The sequence below is a fragment of the Pituophis catenifer genome, unplaced genomic scaffold (genome assembly GCF_029215685.1).
Source record: "Pituophis catenifer annectens isolate HBS135680 unplaced genomic scaffold, rPitCat1.0.hap2 SCAF_15, whole genome shotgun sequence".
In the NCBI taxonomy this organism is placed as follows: Eukaryota; Metazoa; Chordata; class Lepidosauria; order Squamata; family Colubridae; genus Pituophis; species Pituophis catenifer.
The window spans coordinates 495,188-507,515 of record NW_027256895.1 but is presented as its reverse complement, the minus strand read 5'-3'; the positions used below and the strand labels follow the sequence as shown (position 1 = coordinate 507,515).

The following is a 12,328-nucleotide window of genomic DNA, read 5'->3' as shown; positions in this document are numbered from 1 at the left end:
GCCTCCCAGCAGATGCCCGGCTCAGCCCAGGAACCTCGGGGCGGGGAGGGGGAGAAGGCCCCCGGGTGCACGCCGAGGGGGGGCATTTTGTGCTCCTTGGGCTGCTGCCCCCCCGCCCCTCCCCTTTCGCTCAGGGGACATTAGGCCCTTTGGGGGAGGGGAAAAGGGGGCGCTGGAGGCGGCATTTCCGCCCTCTGGTCAGCCCCGGTGCAAGGAGCCCACGAAAGGATCCCAGGAAGAGGCTTTCCCGGCCACTTGTGGACTTCAACTCCCAGAATTCCCCAGGCAGCAGAGGCGGTGGCCGCCCGTCTTAAAGGGGCCGAGTTAGAAAAACAAAAGCAACCCAGCTGCCAGGGATGAGAAGCATGGCGAAATGATCCTGCAGGGGCCAGTCTGAGGAAGGGATCAGGCCAATGGGCTTGGGAGTGGGGAAGACAAGCGTGCGCATCTTTGGGCAGGATATAAAGCAGGTAATGTCTAACCTTGGCCACTGTGGATCAACTCTCAGAATTGCTGGCTGGGGAATTCTGGGAGTTGAAGTCCACAAGTCTTAAAGTGGCCAAGGGTTAGAAGGGGAATGATTGATCTGCTCCCATCTTAGCTTAGGGCTTAGGGATCCCCTTAATTCCCACCCTGCAAGGGAATTGGACACTACGGGTAGTCCTCGACTTACGACCACAAATGAGCTCAGAATTATGATCCTATGTCGTTGTGGTGGTTAAAACAAGATGCCTAGGCAATCCCAGCTCTCCCTGTTGCAGTTGTAATTTGGAGCATGTGGAGCCTGGGGAGTGTGTGTGGGGGTGGGGAGGCCTTGGGTTGCTGAACAAATGGGCGTAAGTCAAGGACTACCTGCACTATGGGGCAGCTGAAGAACAGCTATCTGGAAGGTGTCGTATTGGGGAGGGCCGAGCCACGTGGAATGGGCAGGTGAGACCCCCAGCCTGCTTCCCCCAGTTAACGTTAAAAGGAAGCAAAAACCAACGATCAGAATTGAGTTCCACAAATGTATTTGATGAACAGGGTAACAGCCAAACTCGCTCTCTCTTCCATTAGCACGACCAGAGCATTCAGAGCCGTCTTAATCCGTTGGTCTTTTCCGTGCAGCAGAGGGGTCCCACTTGGTGGCAAACACGTACTTCGAATTAGGACTTGCGATTCCTTTGGGCTGAATGCTGCTGAGGAGGGGTGGGGGTGGGGGGCTGTACTGAATAAGGGAGGGGGCGTTTTCTTCCCCTGCAAACTCTCCCTGCCCTTAAGGAACATCAGTTGCATTGTTTCGTCAGCTGTGCGTTTAGAACCCTTACAAGCAGCGCCTTGAAACCAGAGAGATGGCTGGCCTCCAGTTAAAAACAGGTCTGTATTTTAAAAATGCATTGCAAGCCAACTGAAGTGAAGGCCAGCCATCTGTCCCCAGCCCCTTTCTGCTGGCAATGTCTGCCTGAGATGGTTCAGTCAAGATCGGATGGCCGGTTTCTGGAAAACGGAAGCCAAGTCTCCCACCCTTTTTAGTGGAAAAATAAACACTCTAGGCTGCAGAAAGGATTAACCCGTGGGGGAAAAAAAGTCCAAGGCTTTATTTGCTCCCAAAAATCCACCTTGGAAAAGCCAACTTGGCTGAGGCCGCCAGCCTCGTGAACAAGGACAGAGTGGGCTCCTGGGGGTCAGTCCTTCGGCCAGGCCAGGAAGCCTTCCACACACCTCCCCTCTTGTCATCCGGAGGGATGATCATGTTGGCCCATGTTGGCCTTGGTGCGTGCGTATGTGTGCACGTGTGCATAAAGGAAAGCCTTTATCAGACTCCCAAGAACTGATTTCCCTGTAAACGGGCAACAATTGATCCTCAAACTACAAGGGTGAAACCTTCCTATTAACTTTCTGAGGATGTGTCCTCACCAAGTCCGCCTCTCTCTCTCTGTTGGCAGGAAATATTGTGCTGCTTTTTATAATTTGCTTTAAGGGTGTGGAAGATGGGCAGAAAGAAAAGGGGAGGGGGGCACAGGTCAACTGGGTGGGCCAAAGGTCTGAGGAGGAGAACTTTCTCCTTGCAGCAGAAAAGGAGGTTTAGGGGTGTCAGAAGAGACACTCTGCCACTCCTGAGCCCTGCAAAACATTGACAAGGCTGGCAAGGGCTCCTCTTTCTTCCAAACACCTCGCTGAGCTCCTCGGAGGAGCAGCTTACTCCTACGTTACATGCAGGTGGAGGAGGAGAGCCAAGGGAGAGAGAAGCCGGCCTTCGCCAGAACCAGGATTACTATGGAAACCCTACTCAGTTTCCCCTGGTATTCGCTTTCTTTCCTCAGCCCACGGTGGAAGGTTTATTGACAGCACAAAGAAGAAGAAAGAGACGCTCTCTGGCGTGCCAGTCGTAGGGGGTGGGGGGGCCTTGGCAGACTTGCAAAAGGGAAATGAAAGCCCACCCCCCAAACAGGAAGGCCAAGCATGGATGGAGGAGAGAAGGAGTGGCCTTGGGTGGAGGAGACACGTGGGGGCTCCCAGGGAAGAGACACACGCACGGGGACCCCTGAACCCCTTTTGGCTCAGGCCACATTCACACACAACGTCCACCTGGCTGCGGTTATTCTTCGGGTTGCAGCTCAGTGCTTCCTCCGTGGAGAGAGCGGTGGTGGGCTGCCACAGCGTAGAAGGCCAGGGGGCTTTCTTCGGGGAACCTCAGGGGCTCCCTCAGGTTGGGGTTCCACTGCGGGTGGAGGAGGAGCTGCAAGGCAAGGTGGGAGTCAGTGGGAGGGGGGTGTATCCCATAATTAAACCCTCTTCCTCTGGAAGGGACAGGCGGGCGGCAGAATTAGGATTGGGGTCTCGTGGAAAGATTGGATGGGGCTAATGGACCTTTTCAATTTATTTCAGAACAATTAATTCCTTCTCTGGTTTGGTGTCCTTTGGGCATGTGGACTTCAATGCCCAGAATTCTTTGCTTTGCTAGCTGGGGAATTCTGGGAGTTGAAGCCCACAAAGCTGCCAAGTTTGAGAAACATCATTTAAGAGGAACCAAGCTCACCGCCTGCCCACTCACCCCACCCACCCCTCCGAATCTCTCACGGCGGGTGATGTTGCTAGGCAACAGTGGCCTCCCACCTGGCTTGCACCGCAACCTGGTGGACTGCTTGCCGCCCCCACCTGCCAACTGCTCACCTGGGCACTGGTGCCTCTGCCCAGGAAGGGCCTGGCGTAGGGCTCTGGCATCCGGGCGGGGCTCGGCAGGCATGGAGGCAGGTCCCCGACCATCCCGTTCCTTTGTGGGGAGAGCTGGGGCAGAGCCCCCCTCTCCTGTGCTGCTTTCTGCCTTTGAAACAAAGGGGAGGGGAGGGGAGGGGAGGTCAGGAGGGCTGCCGCTCGCTTTGGTCTCTGAGGGGGCACCTTACATTTGACAGAGGCTGAGGAAAGGACTGCAAAGCAAGGGGAGGGGAGCCAAGTTTGCAAGGGATACAGTGTCATTTGCAGGGCAGTGAACCTGGGTCGCAAGCTGCGGAACCGGCCTCTGGCTTTTTGGGTCAGGACAGGCAAAGGTTGCCCCTTGCAATCCCACGCCAGCATTGCAGACGGCCCCCCAGGAGAGGGTCTGGTGCGCTCCCTGCCCCTTCCGTAGTGGGAATCGAGTCCTCCTCCTAAGCTTCAGGAGGGTTGGCTCTTTTGGGCAAAGCAGGAGGGTGCCCGTGCTGCCTGGGTCAGGCGAACGTAGCCTTTTGGGGGTTGAGATAAACCAGACTCGGGGTTCAGAAGGTGGTGTGAAGCAGGCAAGAAGCACAGTGTGTGTGTGTGTGGGGGGGGGCAGCTGCTTTGATGAAAGGAGCGGATGGGTGAACCAGGGGTACTGTGGCCCCTCCCTTAAACGAAGGAGTAACCAGGGTTTGCATCCCCAGAAGGGGCCACTTGGGACAGAACAGAAGCCCAACCTCCAGCAGCCATTTCCATGCAGCAGAGGATACACAAGTAGTCCTTGACTTACGACTGGTCACGGCTGTCCCCCCCTCCCCCCACGATCACAGGACACATGTTGGGTGCTCGGCAACCGGTCTGCGTTTATGGCCACTCACAGCGTCCCATTTTTGCTGAAACCGATGTTGGCTTCCAGTTTTGGGCAAAATGACCCATAGGAAACAATGGGTTCGCTTAACGACCATAGCAAAAAGAGTTGTAAAATCAGGTCCGGTCACAAGATGACCCACTTTGTGACCATTACAACTTATGACCCATAATAGGCGGGCTCTGTTGTGGTTATAAGTCAAGGACCTTCTGCAAGGCCTGGGTGAGAGTAGCCAGAGGCCAAGGTCGCGAGAGGTGGCCGGCAGTGGAGGGAGGCCGGGGGTCACCTGGGGCTTTCCCTGCTTGCAAGGCTCCGGCCTTCCCTAACCTGCTACAGCCAGTCCTCGACTTACAACAGTTCATTTGGTTCATTCTTCACATTCTTCACAGTTGCGACCATCACAGTATCACCACGGCCATGGGGCCAAAATTCATGGAGCTTGACAACTGGCTCGTATTTATGACGGTCACCATGTCCCGGGGGCAGTCACATGATTCCCGTTTGCGACTTCCTGACCAGCAAAGCCAACCATGGTACTCATTTAGTACCTGCTAATGATTTGCTTAACGACTGTGGCAAGAAAAGTTGTCAAATGGGGCAAACCTCATTTAACAAAAGTCTCGCTTAACAACAGAAATTGTGATTGTAAGTCGAGGACTACCTGTATTATATGTCAAATGCCCTGAAGGGTGTGTGTGTGGGGGGGGGGAGCTGACCCCTGTGCAGAGTCCTAAGGGAACTGGCTCTGGCAGCCAGATGGAAACAAACCAGCCGTGGGGTTGGAGACCCCGGAAGACTTCCTCGTCTACAAACCGGACCCTGACCTTTGGCCCCGGGGCCACCAGAATCCCCTCCTGCCCACCTGCGCGTGCCCCAAGTTCCCTCTGCCTTTATGAAAGATGAGGGTTCCCTACTTGTCGATGTTGCTTTGCCGTCTCTTCACCTCCTCCAGATGATACAACACGGACAAGCCACGGAGGCATCCGAGGCCCTTCTGCTTCGGACCCTTCCTCTTCTTCTGACACAGCTCCTTGGGGGACGGGAGGCTCAGCGGAGTAGGGGCCGCCTCCCAGGGCCAAGGCCCCCCCTCCTCTCCTTCAGGCCGCTGGGCTGCACAGCCGGACATCTAAAGAGAGGGAAGCCAAGGGGGACTCAGCAAGCGGCTTTATGTTGGTCCTGCTCAAGTTCCTACTAAGCAGGGGTCTCTCCAACCTTGGCAGCTTTAAGCCTGGTGGACTTCAACTCCCAGAATTCCTTTGCTGGCTGGGGAATTCTGGGAGTTGGTCCTCCAGGCTTAAAGTTGCCAAGGTTAGAGAGACCCCTGCTTAGAAGGACTTCACGCTTCAGTGATCTAGAAATAATGTTCATTTCAATCCAGGGAGAAGAAGGGACCCCCTGCTTATCAATCAGAAGACGTGGGTTCCTTGGCTTCATTGTTGAACCTTCAGCAAGAATTCTGTGGGGATGGAGCAGCCCCCTCGGAGGGTAACCACACACGTGTCTGGCCCATAGACTGGGGAATAAAGGAAGTATTGGAAGTGATTCTACGTTTAGTGGGAACACGGATCAAGTTAAAAAAGGAATTATCTTCTACACCTATGAAAGGAGAAGGGGAAGAGGAAACACTCCTTTTCCAGGGACCGTACAATCCCTCTCATCCCTCTTGAAAAGAAAACATATTTTTTTCTTCTTCTGTACTCTCCACACATACTCAGCTGAACCATTGCAGACTGATATTTAGGGAGGGGCCTTAAGGAAAAAAGGGGCTATTAAGCCCAGGCCATGCCTTTTGTATGCAAATCGCTTCCTCTGGAAAAGCCACATTCCAAAGATCAGCTCCTTTGAAATGCTACAGAATACTAATGCCCACAAAGAAGGGGGTTGGTCAGTGGGCCTGGACCCCCGATTCCACCCTTCCCCAAGATTCATCTCTCTGGCATGGGAGTGTGTCCGTTTGGGCTCTGCAGGGCTGGTGAAACCCTTTTGCCCAGCTATTTCACAGCCCCCCCAGTGCCCCCCAGCATGGCTCCTCAGATCTTGGGGGCCCCATGTTTTTCTCCGCAAAGCCCATGGCGCTGAACCAAACTCGGCTTCTGTGGCTTGTGCCAGACTGGATTCCAACTGCCCTCGATCAGGGGTGGTTTGGGGAGCCCTCTGCCATCCTGCACGCCACCATGGGTATGGGCCAAGCACCGTGGCTGGGCAGAGGCCAGGGAGGGTGGTAAGGTTTGGGGGTCAGAGGGAAGATTTCTCTTTGGGTCAGCAGGCCCCATTAATCCCCACTCCCACCCAGCAAAGTCATGAACATCCCTAATTAGCACCTCCGGGTGAGCTAAGCGTGACAAAATCCTGACCCCTGACCCAGGCTCTGCCCCACTTCAGAAGGTAATTTAATTCAGGAAAGGGAAGTGTGGAGGACAGAAGCAGAATATTTCCAAGTTTACCAGGAGATGTGGCTTTTAGAAACCAGATTCACTCCCTTTTCTTTATGGGTCTCAGGCAGCAATTCTCCTTCAGGAGATGGTGGCAGCTGCTGAAGCTCACGTGGGCCCCCTCCCCACCCCCACCAGAAGGAGACTTGAGCAGGGCATCCATCTGTCTGTCATCTGTCTGTGGCCAGGATGGCTTCTCCATTTCAAAGGCAGCCTTTGAATAAGAGCAGGGAAACCATCAAACAAAGGATGGGCCTGAGCCGGGCAATCAAGGGGTGCCTTTGTAGGGTGGATACCAGGGAGAAGGCTGGTCCAGCAAGACATGGCCCTGCCCTACAAATTCTGGGTTTGAGGTCAAAGACAGGAACCCCAAATGCTCAGCCCGAAGCCCCCACCAGGCTTTGCTAAAGGAGTAATTTAGCTCAGGGTGTCTGTGTGTATCTTTGTCCTTCCAGACCAGAGTGGATCCAGATCAGCTTGATCCCCTGTTGCTTCCTCCCAGAGTCTTTGGTCTTCCCTCTGAAGAAGGGAAGGGGGGAGCCTCGGCCTTGCTCCGTCCGCCCAGAGGGTCAGTGTCATCTCAGCCCATGGGATCAGGGGAGGCCTGGGATCTTGCCTCCGAGACTTCCCCCCCAAAGACCAGGGCAGCCCAATGCTACACCTGGTGGGAGCCCCAAACGGTGGCAAAGATATCCCACCGTAGGGAAGTTATTCCCTGGGAGTGGCGGTCGGGGCATCTGGTGATGCAGACAAAGGTGCCCTCATCAGGGGTGGGCAGCAAAGGGAGGAGGTTCTGCGGCCACAGCATCCTCTGGACAACCCCCTGCTCGCTCAGACCCTCTGCCCAAAGAGGCTGCCTCTCCCAGGTGGCTCAGCCAGGCAGGGGTTCCTTCGCAGGCCGAAGTCTTGTGTGTCGGAGGTTTTCCAGGTAAATCATGGCCTTCCTTTTCCTTGCTCCGTGGGGTCTCCTATAAAGCATTGGGGTCCCCCAAGGCCCACACAAAGCCCAGCTTAACCAACAGACAAACTCTGCTTGTGACTTCTACTTTTCACAGGGAAGAAGCAGGAGGAAAACCAATGATTGAAAAGAAGGCCTCATCCAAGCCATTAAAACCTACCAGCAGAGGTGGGGCCTCCTGGTATTCTTCCATCCAGAGGGAACTGAAAGGGAAACGGGCAGGGAAGTACTATTGGCTTTTACTTCGGAATTCCTTATATATTAAATTTAGGAGAAATAATCAGCTGTAGGAACTCAGCTGGACCTGGTGCAAATCTTTAAATTTGGAATCATTGGTTAGAATGGCAAGTCAAAGCTAAAATTCTGATTTAGTGCTTGCGAAGAGTCTCTTAGTCTCATCAGCAAATAACTTTTCCAGAAACAGGGAGCAAAATCTTCCTTCTTGCAAACAAAAGTGAGCCATAGCTTCCCAATGTAATACAGGTAGTCCTCGGCTTACGGCCACAATGGAGCTCAACATTTCTCTTGCTAAGCAAGACAGCTGTGAAGTGAGTTTTGCCCCATTTTACAACCTTTCTTGCCACACTTAAGTGAATTACTGCAGGTGTTAAGTGAGTAATGCAGCTGTTAAATGAATCTGGCTTCCCCACTGACTGTGCTTGTCAGAAAGTCACAAAAGGGGATCACGTGAATCTGGGACACTGTGACCATCTTGAGTATGAGTCAGTTGCCAAGCGTCTGAATTTTGAGCATGTAATTGTGGTCGTAAGTGTGGAAACCGGTCATAAGTCACTTTTTTCAGTGCCGTTGTAACTTCGGTCACTAAGTGGGAGGTTATAAGTCGAGGACTACCTGTATCAGGAAGAGAAACCTGGAACGGTGTTTTTCCCCCCACCGATCTCACCTGCCAGGATCGTGAAACGTACCTCGGCTGCTGAACAAGCCTGTCCCAAAAGTCCGTGGTGCAATGGGCATCGCTGGAGGGGGCAACCTCGGGCTGGCCTCTGCTGACCATCTTGGACTGCCTTGAAAACAGGATGGTGCAAAGCCATTAGTTTTCAGCCAATTATTTTGCAAGAAAATGTCCTCATTGCATTACCAACAGAATCTGGTGTGCTATTAAAACACCTGACGTTGCTCAGAGGTGGAAAAGGAGAGGGAGCATTCAATGGTTGTGGCACCAACGCATGGAAGCACTTCCGTCCCTGGATCGCACTGCCCTCCTGTCCCTTTCCCTCAGGCCACTTCCTCTTCCTTTTGACACAATTCCAGGAGAGGAATCAAAAGGCGTAATAGAACCAGCCTTTCCTGGAAGTCAACCGTTTCACTACAGAAATGCAAGCTCGGCCTAAGAAGGAAAGGAACAATAAGTTCCTCCTGCGGTGATGGATGGAGTTGTCTCAAAGTTTGGGGCAATGTCAAAGGAAGCAGAGCAGACTGAATTTGTTCCAAGAAAAAGCTCATCTTTTATCAATATGTAACAGTAAAATAATACTGAAGAAAGATTAAAATAGCTTATCAGAAGCTACACAAGATACTCTACAGAGAGCCTAAGAAACACAATCATTTGAAAGGATTAAAGTTCAACAAAAGGCAGAAATTCAGTTATAATCAGTTATGACTTCTAGCAGAATTTCTCTTGGGTCAAATGGCAAGGACTAACAGCCATAGAGTGGCTGATGAAGCACTCATTTCTGGTCCAAGGGTTAAAAGCAGTGCAAAAGAGGAAGAGGTCATATTACAGTTGAGGGTTCAAACACCTTTGGCCAGTGCAAAAGTCCAATGTGCAGAGTGGAATTTATCTGTGGAAATGTGTGCGAGGCTGCACAGAAATTAAGCACCAGGTGGCAGCAGAGACCAAAAACCCTCCTCCCTCCTGCCATCTAGGGGTGGCCTGCAGTTCTGCTATCCAGAAATGGGAGCCCTAAATTTAAGGCTACCGAGCGGCATCTGCCTTGTGGTTGGTATTTGGCGACAGTGATACTTGACAATTATAATTCAAAACAATGATTGAAGGAGTAACTGGGCTTACAGATATGGCAACGAATAAGAGATCCATTGAGATACTAGTTTGGCTCTGTATTGCATTATTTACTTACTTTTGCAGGTTTTACTAATGCAGGTTGTATAACAGATGCACGAATACCCATCCTTGTTTTCATACAACTGATTTACAGGTAGTTCTCATTTATAAACCACAATAGGGACCCGCAATTTGGTCGTTAAGTGAAGTGGTTGCTAAGCGGAGCCACAACTGCGCTTATAATCTTCCTTCAGCTTTTCTTTGCTTTACAGACTTGTGAAGGTCATGCACATGAGCATTGGTCACAAAGTTACTTTTTCATTATGGTGATGAACATATAAGGCAGTTGATAAACAAGGACTCCCTGCATAGCATTAAATTTTTAAAGCCCACAACTAAGTAAATGCAAATATTCAAACAGAGTTCAGGTCAATTGGGAAGACTTTGCAACGTATTTATAGCTTGGAAAATGGATTTAATTTTCATTACTCATTTATTGTCGTCTGTTCCCCGAGTTCTTTGGCGTTAACTTATTAATATTTATTGGCACAGTTTAATTCAATTCCTTTTTAATCATTTCAGAGCTTCAAAGATATGGAAAAGAATTAGACAACCGTGCAATCAGCAACATGCCATGTGATGTCTTTGGAGGCAGAAAATATTATCGAATTCATCATCTCCATCACGAGCAGAAGCTCCTGGAGGGTTTGGTTTTATGTTAACTCATGCCCACGTGTCTCTTGTTGAGTTCACACTTCCACTAATATTCATAGCTCCTTTGCCTCTGCTTCTGGAGTGCGGCGATGCCACAGACTGAAGTCAAACACAACTGGTTTAATAAATATATCACAAGATCTAAAAAATGTCTGCAAAGGCAGCTTTAATCCAAAGCAAGAGGCACCTCCTAATCTGCCAAAGAAAGAGGAGGAATCTTTTGCAGACTGTGGCTAAGATGTGGGCCGTTCCAATCAGCTTTCCCTGCTGCCTGCCGGTCACTCAGGCCACATGGCTCACTTGTCTGCCCTGCCCGTGGATCCCTGTTCCATAAAGCAGTGTCAGAGATAGGTAGTTCTTGACTTACAACCATAAATTAGCCCAAAGTTTCCACTGCTAAACAAGACAATTAAGTGAATTTTGCCCCATTTTACAACCTCTCTTGCCACAGTTGTTAAGATTCACTTAACAACAGAGTTAGGTGAATCTGGCTTCCCCACTGACTCTGCTTGTCAGAAGGTCACAAAAAGTGATCACGTGACCCTGGGATACTGCAACTGTCACAAGTACATGCCAGTTGCCAAGTATCCACATTTTGATCATGTACTGTACGGATGCTGCGATGGTCGCAAGTGTGAGAACTGGTCATAAATCCCCTTTGTCCGTGCTGTTGTAACTCTGAACGTTCACTAAACGAATGGTTGTAAGTTATGGACTATCTGTACTAAGGTATAGCTTACGATTTGTAGGGTTTCTCAGTCATCCAGGTTGTCCCAAAGGGGCTTTTTCAAAGGGCAACTGGACTTTGCATCCTGACTCAGGTGACCCTGAAGGGCAGAGGTAAACCCCCAAGTGGCCTCAACAACTGATGACCGGATGATCTTCCATTCCTCACCCTTCAGTCCGCACGGAAGAAGCTTCTTGGATGGGAAGTGAAACATTTTCAAGGGGAAAAACAAGAAAGCCCAGCTGCCTTTTGAAAAAGCCCCTTTGGGACAACCGTGACTTGGATGGTTGAGAAGCTCCACAGATGTCCAACTTCATGACTTGGCTTAATAACGGTCTATGGAGATTCCCAACCATCCAGCTCACGGTTGTCCCAAAGGGGCTTTTTCAAAAGGCAGCTGGAATTTTTCACTTTTTTTCCTTGAAAACACTTTGCTTCTCATCCAAGAAGCTTCTTCAATTCCGGATGAGAAGCGAAAGGCTTTCAAGGAAAAAAAAATTAAGAAAGCTCAGCTGGACTCCCCTCGGCCTGCACGGAAATCCCCGATATTTCGTTTTTTCCCCCATTTTCGGGGAAGAACGTTTGTGAGGCCAGCGGGGCCCCGAGGGCGTCTTCCTGAGGCGGCAGCTTCCAGAGGAGCCCGCCTCGCTCGGCTTCCCTGCCCAGCCGCCTCGGAGCAGCCCCCGAGGGGACCCCGGCCTCCTGGGCAGCCTCTGCGAGGGCTGCTCTCCCCGCCTTCCCTGGAGCATCCGCCGGGCCCCCGAGGGGCACGTACTTCACGAAGGGCCCCAGCGCGGCCCCGCCGCCTTCCCCCACGGCCTCCGCTCGGCCCCCTCCGTCCATCTTGCGGGCCCGCGAGAGAGGGGCCCGGGCAGAGCAGCCCAGAGGGCGGACCAGGGAGGGGGGCTCAGGCCGGGGGTCGGCCCGTAAAAAGGAAGGCCCAGACGAACCCTCAGCCGCCCCTGACAGGAGGCCGAGTGGACTACCGGCCCCAGAAGGCTCTGCGCGGGCGCCGCGGGGCACCCTGGGAGCGAAGGGCGAGGCGCTCCCGCCCTCAGCGCGCCAACACCCAGCGGCGGCCGGCAGGGGGCGCTCCGAGGCCGCAGAGGGCGGCTGCCGCGAACAAAAGGCAGCGGGGGGGGAGGGGGGAGGAGCGGAGGGGAGGGGCCTCCGGCTGGGGGAGGGGCGCAAGGGCGGGGCAGGAGGCTTATTCCCCTGTTGTTGGGCGGGGCGTCCGGGGGGGGGGCCGCGGGAGAGACCCCCCCTCCCGTTGCTGCTGCTGCTGCAGAGCCGCCGGCGGGCGGGGGGGGGGCGGGGGGGGGGGCGGGGGGGCGTCCTACCTGGCGGGGCTGTTGCTGGGCCGGAGCGCGGCGCCCCTTTAAGAGCCGGGGAGGGCCGGGTCTCTCCGGTCTCGCGACATTCCTGCCCG

General features: G+C 52.9%; 1 protein-coding gene across 3 annotated transcripts; it reads right to left on the bottom strand.

Moving 5' to 3' along the window:
• Positions 1-1,545: 1,545 nt before the first annotated feature.
• On the bottom strand, positions 1,546-12,306 carry INCA1 (inhibitor of CDK, cyclin A1 interacting protein 1). 3 transcript variants are annotated; one of them, XM_070954736.1, is made up of 6 exons: positions 12,240-12,306; positions 8,362-8,460; positions 7,596-7,638; positions 4,960-5,171; positions 3,154-3,304; positions 1,546-2,719 (listed from the first exon to the last, which is right to left on the bottom strand). In XM_070954736.1, the coding sequence occupies exons 2-6, from the start codon at positions 8,448-8,450 to the stop codon at positions 2,579-2,581; spliced, it is 636 nt and encodes a 211-aa protein (XP_070810837.1). In that variant the 5' UTR covers positions 8,451-8,460; positions 12,240-12,306; the 3' UTR covers positions 1,546-2,578. The 3 variants fall into 3 exon arrangements, with proteins under 3 accessions (XP_070810837.1, XP_070810835.1, XP_070810838.1); XM_070954734.1 differs by lacking the exon at positions 12,240-12,306 and adding an exon at positions 10,913-10,947; XM_070954737.1 differs by lacking the exon at positions 12,240-12,306 and adding an exon at positions 9,535-9,584.
• Positions 12,307-12,328: the final 22 nt, after the last annotated feature.